At 29.1% G+C, this 10,378-nt stretch overlaps 3 protein-coding genes across 3 annotated transcripts; all 3 read right to left on the minus strand.

The window, feature by feature from the left end:
• Positions 1-1,538: 1,538 nt before the first annotated feature.
• On the minus strand, positions 1,539-2,776 carry Atac1 (Ada2a-containing complex component 1). Its single transcript, XM_065505197.1, has 2 exons — positions 2,490-2,776; positions 1,539-2,434 (listed from the first exon to the last, which is right to left on the minus strand). Exons 1-2 carry the CDS (start codon positions 2,748-2,750, stop codon positions 1,622-1,624), a joined length of 1,074 nt encoding a protein of 357 aa, XP_065361269.1. The 5' UTR covers positions 2,751-2,776; the 3' UTR covers positions 1,539-1,621.
• A 2,471-nt stretch (positions 2,777-5,247) lies between these two features.
• Positions 5,248-6,148, minus strand: mRpL17 (mitochondrial ribosomal protein L17). The gene is made up of 2 exons (XM_065503802.1): positions 5,862-6,148; positions 5,248-5,787 (listed from the first exon to the last, which is right to left on the minus strand). The coding sequence occupies exons 1-2, from the start codon at positions 6,057-6,059 to the stop codon at positions 5,377-5,379; spliced, it is 609 nt and encodes a 202-aa protein (XP_065359874.1). The 5' UTR covers positions 6,060-6,148; the 3' UTR covers positions 5,248-5,376.
• Positions 6,149-8,214: 2,066 nt separating this feature from the next.
• Positions 8,215-9,814, minus strand: LOC135956004 (uncharacterized). The gene is made up of 4 exons (XM_065506462.1): positions 9,614-9,814; positions 8,761-8,849; positions 8,558-8,690; positions 8,215-8,485 (listed from the first exon to the last, which is right to left on the minus strand). The coding sequence occupies exons 1-4, from the start codon at positions 9,726-9,728 to the stop codon at positions 8,379-8,381; spliced, it is 444 nt and encodes a 147-aa protein (XP_065362534.1). The 5' UTR covers positions 9,729-9,814; the 3' UTR covers positions 8,215-8,378.
• Between the last annotated feature and the right edge of the window lie 564 nt (positions 9,815-10,378).

Here is a 10,378-nt window from a genome sequence, read left to right on the forward strand (position 1 = left end):
CGAACATAACTTCGAATTTAATTTCGAATTTTCGAACATAATATTCCATTGTCATCAGTTGCATGCATGATTTAGCTTTAAAAAATTTTCGATTATAACTTCGAATTTTCGAACATAATATTGCATTTTCAACAGGTTTAAGCATACATGCCAAATTTCATAATTTTCGCGACTAGATCAAAATTCAGTTACAAATTTTGACCTAAAAAAAAAAAAAAGTTTGTAAAAAATGCTTTCACTAAAAACCGATTTTTATCTAAAAAAAACTTATTGTTTTACTTTAATTACTTTACTTTTTAAAATAAATAAAATAAAAAGACTGATTTATTTTTCATATTACAAAATAGCAAGGTGTCTACCGATTCGAAATGTTTAAAGTATTATTTCGATCCGGTTTTTAGCGGTTAGGGTATTTGCTGTTATTTCGGTAACGGTCTTATTAAAAGAAACTTACAAAAAACAAGTAAGAGAGCTGTATTTGGCTGTACCAAATCATATATACCCTTCAACAAAGTAAGCTGCCCATCCAAATTATAATACTTTTCTTTCTGATTATCCAATAATACAAATATTATTCAAATAAGAATCCTTTGCACTCATTTGATTACTGTAAGTTCTATTTATAAAACGAAATATTAAAAATATGCATTTTAAAGTGTAAATGTGTATTTTCATTATTAAAAATTGTTTATAGAATAACGGTAACAATATCTAGGGGTAACTGTAATTGTAATTATATTGATAAATGTTGCCAAATTTGCAAACAAATTGTAGCTTCAATAAAACAAACATAGGAATATATATTTGGGGTATTCACACGGTCTGATATTAGTCATATTGTCATAATGTCCTAATTTATTATAAAAGTATTATTTTATGACAAAACAAAAAACATTTTTCAAATAGTCTTATTAGTTTAGAACTTTATTGTTGGAAAGACAACAAAAATTTGATTAAACTATCATAATATTTTAGGACATTATGACAATATGACCAAATAGTACACCGTGTGAATACCCCAATTATTCATTACAAAAGCTAATAATCGATTTTCGATTTTTCGATTAAAGATTTTCATTTAAATTTTTTAATAATCGATCTGCATTTTTTGGAACACATTATGGAATGTTCCCAAATGAGCTAAGATTACAGATAAAAGTCATAATTTTCAAACAAATCATTATTTTTTTATATTAATCGTTGTCAAAAATAGGAGTGATCATGAAAATATGGTTTTACACCTCGAAAATTGATTTTTGAATACATTCGGAATCGTTTTACGAATTTCGACTCTTGACTTGATGGCAAATATTGCTTTTCAAATACATACTTGCATAATGTCGACATAGAAATTTAAATTGCTTAAAATTATTGAGAATATAAACTTATTGTCAATATTTAAATCAAGTTACTACAAAATATGTATATGAACTTACCGCTTTTAAAATGAATTAAATTAAATTGTAAATCTTGAAATTGATGATTATATGAAATGAATTGAAAATATCTTGAATCTTGATTGCAGAATAAAATAAGCATTATTAAATTTTTCTTTCTTGATTTAATCTAAAAAAAATTAAAAATTAATATTTAATCTAAAAAAAACTAACTAAAAAGACAATCACATTTCAGTTTCGGCCACTACATCATGCGAAAAGTGATCAAACTTATGCTGCACCAGCTGATAAACCAAACAGTCTGCACACATATTCAGTGAACAATAACAGGTATTACAACGCCAGCGTAAACGAGAGACAGCAGCAAATTGACAGGATTCACATTTGGCAGCCATGGGATCTGGATTATAACCCTCGGGGGTGTTAAGTTTTTCCTGTTTGATAATTTTTAATAAATTAACAATTTGTTGTTGTATCTCAGAGGTAATAGGTTCTGTTTTAAGGTCACTTAAAGTGTCTAAAGAGTTAGAGCGAACATTTTCGTTTGCGCTAGTCTCAGCGGCAGGCATGTGTAAGTCATGCAAAAAGAAATCATCTTCTGGCATGTGAACAGGAACATTATGCGATGGAAAAAATGTGGAAGGGCGATAATAGTGTTTCGATTTAGCATGACCCACACGTCTATTTTTAGGTATACGTCCTGGTATGGGCATACCAGCGCTGTGTAGTTTTTGAAAGTACTTTTGTACTCTGCTGGAAACTTGGCGTGCGGTACGATTACCCAAAGCTTTGGCTATTTTATTGAATCTATGCATTTCAATGCGTTCTTCGGGAAACTTGATAAGCAGCTCTTCGAGACGTTTTTGTTCTTCCACCGTCCAGAGTTGATTAAATGTCTCTGGTTTGGTGTCATCCATAACGCGGCCTCTATTAACTTGCACATCACTTTTATTATCTGTTGAGCCACCAATGTTGTCTTCTTCTTTCACCTTTACTTCTTCCGCCGGCATATCATCATAATGGCCTATTTCGGGTATCTGAAAGTAAGTCTTTCTAAATTGTTTCTTGGAATTTTAATATAAGTTGACTTACCGTTGCTATGGTCATATAATTTGGACTTATTATTTCTTCATTGTTCTTAATTTTAGCCAAAAACAGCTCCGGCTCCTCCAGGTAACGCTTTTTGGCTAAAGCCAATTCCTCGATATGCTGCTGTGCCCGGATTTTTTGCGCCTCTAAAACTGCAATGGTGCGCAACATATTCGTATAGTCCTGATTGCCTCTTAAAGCCAAATGATCGCTTTCGAAATAAAATAAATTCCCCTCTGCTACACTTTCGCCATCACTTTCCATTGTTGTAGAATTTTTTATTTAATAATTATTAGAATCGAAATTGTATTAAAAACAAAATTTAACAAATGAAACCGTTTGTTTGCACTGCATTTTTTCTTTAAACAATAATGGTAATTACGCGATTTTTCTGGCTATTCTAGCGATTTTGAACTAGTTTATTGTGAATGAAAATATTTTGTTTTCATTCAATTTGTAAATATTTTTGTGTTCGACTTTTGTTTTTAATATTTTGCAAAATGAAAAAAGAATTATTTATTTATAAGGTAATAATTCCAAAGCAATGAATTCTATAAGTTTGAATTATTAAGGAATTATTATTAATTAATTTAAAGAGAAATTTATTTAAAAAATAACTATTTTGAAAATTTAAAAAGGGTTAATTATTAAATTTTCGTTTTTCGTAACATTTTATTTTTGTATGAGAACTGTCAGTTTATCGTCACGATAAAAAATAACCAGAGATTGAGAAAATGGGGGTCAATCTCTTGTTATTTTTTATCGTGCGAAAAACTGACAGTTCTCATACAAAAAACTGTTAATTCGAGGTATATTCATAAATATACAGTGATTGCCAATACAATGGAAACTTTTACAAATATTTAACTAATAGGTCAAAATCCAAAATATTTAAGGAACTTGTATTTTTTTACTATTTTACTAAGATATACTTTTATCTACTTATATTAATATCAAAGAACATAACCAAATTCTGAAAGTAGAAATCAAACTAACAAGTATTCATTAACAATGGATACTTAAGTTAATTATTTATAATTATTCCTGACCTCATTAGTGAATCAATATAGTATTGTCATTATTGCTTCATATCGATGATGCATTGAACCAATTAATGAAATTTTGTGGCCCTATGCTCCAACTTGGAACGACGGGAATAAATATAAATATATAATTAATGATACAATCCTCCCCTCATCTGATAAGGCTTCCTCTCTGATACAGTTTGGAGTCTGTATTTTGCGATCTACAATTTCCCATAGGTTTTCTATGATATTGAGATCTGGCGATTGGGCAGGCCAATTAAAAATACGTACTTCATTGGCTTGTAACCAGTTACATCCCTAGTGTCATTGTAGTGATGGAAGCTCCTAATTAAGGACATTGCCCTGAAAAGCAGCTACACACCATAATATTGACAAAGCCAAATTATCTTATTCGTGTACTTGGGCTCCAGTCTCTTTCCCATCAACCGTATTACAAATATTCTCCTATAACTGTATCTTAAATTGTATTTGTATTCATTCTACAAGAGAACAGTATTATATTTCTATTTCGCTGGGTGAAAGGTTGTAGAACTTATTTTAAATTTCATGGGTAATATTTTTTCCCGAATTTCTTAAACTCTCTTGCTATTAAATTATGTATATTGTCTTGTGTTCTTCCCAAATGTTGAGTTTTTACGTACTTGTCACACGAAATTTTTTTCTAATTTTTGAAACTGCCGATTATTAATTTAATATTTATCACATATGCCTCCATAGAGCATAAAATCGTTTGTTTTTTTGATTTTTAAATTTTTACAAATTTTAACTCTACCCATTTAAAAATCTTATTTCGAAAAAAAATACAAAAAGAAATTATCAAAATAAAAGAAATATTGAAAACGGAAAAACGTTCATGGATTAGGCGACGTACAGCTAAATATTTGATTTAATACGGAAAGTATTCATTAACAAATATGAAAACATATTATATTGTGTCGCAACTTTGTATAGATATTAGCGAGTTTTAGAGAAATACGGTTGATATCACTAGTAACAAATAAAAACCATTCACAATAGTGATATCAGCTGTTTTTAACACAGAGTTGTTAGAATAGCTACCATATGTTTTTAGGGTGTTCGGTAAATCTTCATGTAAAGGGAATGGAATGGATAGTGGGGTTATAAAAAATCTATAATTTTGAAAAATTCGCAGAACTTATATTAATAGTTCATAAATTTAGCTACTAAACTTATGTATATTTGTGGCTTTATTTTATTATATGATAATTTCAATTTGGCTGAAGTTTATTTATTATAATTACTCTGTAATAATTCAAAGAACACCACTATAAATTAATTTTAGACAATTGGCAAATTGGAATGCATTTTCCTTTAGGTTTTGAAAGTTTATAAGTGTTTCGGTTCAAAATCTATTTTATACATTACCATTTTGTATGATCGTTCTTAACATGCGGTTTATGCATTATTTATTTCGACTCAAATATTTATGTATGAAAACGCTTTATAATATTTTGTCAGATTCGTGATAAGCATGTACATATTAGTAGAATACATACATATTTAGAATACATACATATTTTAAAGTTAGAAAATTTACAAAATAATTGAACAATTACATTTCATATAAAGTTGAGAAATTGTTTTTCTTCAAATCAATATCAAATTGACCAATATTTCCAAATAAAAGAAATATTGGTCAAAAGAAATGTTAATTTCTGGGTTACGGACCTCTTTACTTTTAAACTAAATTATCATTCCATTTCACAAAACTGATTTTCATAAAGTTGTTCACTTCACTTTTTTATTACTCTCTTAACAAATTAAATTTAAAACTTTTCTTAAAGAAAATAACTAATAGCAATTATTAAATACAACACATTAAACTATTCCTTTTTCTCTTCCACAGACGGCTTTGTATCTTTCGGCTGTTCTTTCACTGCATCCGTTGACTCATTGGCTAGTTTTGTTGCCATATCAGCCAATTTCTCACGTCTATAATCCTTACGAGCCTCATCCAATAGCACATTGTGAATAAAATTACGATTTTGTGAGAAGTCGGGCAAAAGAGAAGGATAAGGATTGCCTCTTAATTCCAGCACGGCTTTTTGATAATACATGCCGGGATAGTCACGGGGTGCCTTATACATGCGTGTGTAGGAAACATTGCTGTTTTCATAGCGTGGTGCTAAAACTTTGAATAATTTATGAACCAATTGTTTTTCCAGCAGCCAATAATCGGCCAATTCCATGGTGGCCTTATGGCGATCGCCATGACGTATAGCATCAGAGATTAACTAAAGAAAGATTAAAGAAATATTATAGAATAGTTTTTCTTTAAATATTTTCAAATATGTATAATGAGTGTTACCAGTTCCACATAGCCTCTGGCTTCATCGGCACGATTGTGGTATAATTCTATGCGTTCATTTTTGACTAGAGCTGTCACTGTTTTCCTCAATTTCATTAGGCGACCCTCCGGACCATCGGGATTTTTTAAGTTACGTCTTTTGGGTCTAACAGCAAAACGCAGCTGAGACATTAATTTGGTCACTTCGGCTTGATTCATTATTAATGTTTTTATTTAAAGTTTTAAGAAATCTTAAAAAATGTTCTGCATTAAAATTTACGTAAACACACACCGAATGACATTTGGCTCATGCGGTTAGTGTTGTAGAATTTATGTCATAGAAACGATTACTTTGATAGTTAATGGTAAAGTAAATAATAAACGTAACAAACAGCACAATATCAGGCAAATTATACCAATAGTGTTAAAAATTTAATATATTAGTTAAAACTATTCTTCTTTTAATAAATTGTTTAACAAATATAATAAAAAGAAATCAATATTTTGTAAAATGTATTATAAATAAATTCAACTATGATTACTTTTGTTATTGTGATTGTGTTTATATCATCCCTTACTGCTATTGTGAATTGTTTGTTTATTTGTCATTAATGTACAAATTACCGTTAGTTCTAAAATGTTTTGGTTTATTGACACAATATTGTGGAAATGTTTGAATGCTTTGATTTTTGTTGTGAAATTGTGTTAATTGTGTAATATTGTAATCTTTGAAATAAGTAAACTATGTACATAGTAATTACAGAAAAAAAAACTAAAAAACAGTTGTAGGTGAGTTTCGGCTAAACGCTCAAACGACCTCAACCAAATATATACCACAGGTATGTACATCTTTCAATGACTATTATGACAATATATATTTCTTTTGGCGGTCCATAGTTCCCGAGTTATACTACTTTAAATATTGCATATTTAATATCAAATATATCAACCTACATAGTAAATGTATGTATGTCATTCGATAACTTTAATCGCTCTGCCCGGCAATCAAGAAATTGTGTTTAAAACACCTCCGACCGGCCGTAGGTCTCAGTCAAGTAAACTATTTTATGTGAAGCGTGTGTTCAACATACTACGTATAATGTGTAAAACCCTTCCATTCGGACCTAGACCGTCACAGAGTGTAAATTATTCGTAAGACCTCTATCAAAAAAATATTTAAAAAAAACTTTGAAATTTGATGTAAAGTTAGTATTGCTAAAAAGCTGAGACATATAATATCCACGAAGTTATTTACGAATGCTAGATTTACCTTACAAAAAATTAAGAAAAAGTGAAGGACCAAGAACCTCATTTTAAATCCATAATAAAACCTAAAAGCATTTTTGTGATAAAAAATAATGGATCATCTGTATAGGGCATATCTGAAAGCAGATAAAGCTAAAATTATGGATATTTTTTGATCATTACCAAAAGATAGGAGAAAAAGGTCTTAAAAACTTTGAACTCAATATCTCGTTTGATGAACTCGAATCATTAAATAATTTTATTGACTTCGATTTTGCAAAGGTGCAACATATTTATCATAGAGATCTTCTTGAGAAAATATATAAAGATTTTGCACCATACTATATTTCCTTCACCTTCAACTATAGAAATGACCGAAACGCTTGCCATAGCTTTAGAAACAGCAAGTTATTCATCAAAACTTACATTTTGATTACGGAGAAAGTGTTATTACTCATTTTTAAATATTATTCCTTCGACAACTTTTCTGAATATGCCCAATAGTCTGGAAATAAAGACTACAAACAAATTACTAATTAAATAGTTTTTACATTTATTGTCCACCAATATTGATGAAACATATATGGTTTAAAAGGTTTTTTTCTCTAGATATGCCCAATATAAAAATATTTCAAAATTCTTTTCATTAAAGTGGTAAAAAACATTTTAAAAGTGGTCGAATTTCAGCCACCAGGCGAGCCTAGTATGAATAAAAACATAACAGCACGGCAAGTAAAGAATTTAATATAAACAAATTTTACAAACCTTTATTTGAAACCTATTAAAACGCTAATTCTCTGAATGAATTTTATAATACTCTTTTATGAGACATAATAAGGTCTGAGTTTAAATGCACATGTAAAATTTGGTGATTATATATACAAAAATAAAAAAGTTTTTGATTTTTGATATGAAAATAACTATATTTTCTGCTGTGCATTGTCCCTTAACTGTTTGCTGAAATAAGACAAATGTAAAAACTATTAATAATGCAAGAAATATTTCGTTTGTTTTTTTTGGGATTGTGGCTTTTTTGCTTTTCTAAATCGTATATTTGTTTCCACTTTTATATTTGCTATCAAAAAGTCTACCGACGAAACAAATTTCATGGCGATACATTAACGAACAATGCTTTTATCGAATATTATATATTTATGAATTCTTCAATTTCAAATGTTTTTTTATTTTCTGCATTCTTTAAATATAGCATAAAATTTTAAATCTTTTGTTTAGATATCCTCTTTCTTGGAGGGGAAGATCAGTATTATGTTTTGTAATAAGGTCTGAGGTCTGCTATTCGATTTGGCTGGCGTTCATTACTTGCTCAGTCTTTGAAATGTTATTCTTGCGTATATCTGCATACAAAGTATAAATAAGCCATATTATTAAAGCTGAAAAAACTGAAAAACAAAAAAAATATAAACAATAAAACAACATAACTAGATGAATATAATTATCTAACAAAAACTTACCAATTGCTATTAAACTTCCAATAAGACCAGCCAGGGAAAACCTAATATAACATTTGTAAGCATATACAACAATTTCCATTAAGAAACTAATGCCGCTAAGTATCAGCCAGGGAAGCATCAGTTTGTGACGACTCTATTTAAATATTTAAAATAAGTATGTATGTATTGCCGATCTTTATAAAATAATTGATTGAATTACTTACCTTAACAATACCCATTATGAGCAGAGCAGAAATAACAATCATTATTAAACTTGCTACTAGCATTAGTACAAAAACTATTGGTACGCAATCTAAAATGCAAAACAACGTATCATTTTTTATTAATTACAATTCACTACTTGATTGGCTTGATTCTTATTAAAATTAAAAAAGTTTTTGGTGAAAAATAAAAAATACCAGCAAAAATGTGGTAAACAAAATGAACTAAGTTCCATATTTTTAAATTGTTTGTCATAACGACAAAAATCAGATCTTGAATGGAAATAGCAAAGCCTTTATTAACGCCAGAATAGATAAAGAATTCATTTGGCGATATAAAATTCCAATTCGGATATATACAGATTTTAATGAATAAAACTAAGTTGTAAAGCAAGTGGAAAGGTAAAGAAATTCCAGTTTATTTCAGCTTTAATAGAAAAATGTGGAAAATCGACAAAAAAAAATTCTTAATTTAAAAAAAAAAAACATAATTTTTGCCTAAAAAGCTATGTATGTACATTAGAGTGGGTCGATTTGTATGGAGGATCAAAAAGTAAAAAATCGTATAGCAGAAACGCAATCTACGGAAAATTCTAAGAAAGTTTCCTCAAGAAACCATAGGTCTAAAATCAAATCCTATCTTGCGCATTTTGTTTTTCATGGTCGATTTTTTAACGAAAAATCGTATAGCGTAAAATCATGGAAAATAAATAAAAACATAATTTATTTGGCAGACAACTGACATAATAACGGAATTTTTGTACTTGGTAGCACATTATTCTGATCGCCAATTACTTTAATCGTTCCTTTCACTTAAGTTTTGTTTGTCATGTAACCAAATTATATCGCAACTTACCAGGCAATCCAACTTGCACAAATGCCACGAGCAGTAGGATAACACCAGCTGTAAATACCAGGACATTTAGGATGCCAATGACCACACCAAGTGTGCTACGACTACAGCACTTCATTTTTTTCAATTTAGGATCAAGTCAATTAAATGAATTATAACACATCATTTAAAGTCACAAAAGTATAGAATTGAATTCCTCAGATGCTTAACGCCAACTAATTGATCATGAAATTCATTGAATTCATATACCATCTGTCTACAAATTGTGCTAATTTTGACAAAAACTGTCAAATGTTGTATTCTGCTAACTTTAGATATATGCATTTCAATAAAAATATACATACATATGTATGTATGAATCTAAATTTATCTAAATGAGATTTAGAATATTATTGGGTAGAATTTAGTACATACATAAAACAACATTTATTATATAGAACCATGATCCGTACAAAAGGGAATTTCTATGTATTGGTGTTTATGCAGTGAGAGAAATATGAAATGAAAAAAAAAAACAATATTGGCTACTGATTCGAAACGGTTAAATGGTAATGGTAACGCTAATTTGGATTATTTCTGCAACGGTAGCTTAGCGGTAACAATATTTATTGTTATTTCGTTAACACTAAATGAAAATATTAATAAAATTTACAATCAGTAGCTCGTTTCTGTATTTCTCGCATCGGAAAACTTCTCACATGAAGTGTGAAACAAAAAATTCCATCGTTTCCCGATGTGCGATAAAAAAGTGTTTCTATATTTGAATGC

Source organism: Calliphora vicina, chromosome 3 (genome assembly GCF_958450345.1).
Source record: "Calliphora vicina chromosome 3, idCalVici1.1, whole genome shotgun sequence".
Taxonomy (NCBI): Eukaryota; Metazoa; Arthropoda; class Insecta; order Diptera; family Calliphoridae; genus Calliphora; species Calliphora vicina.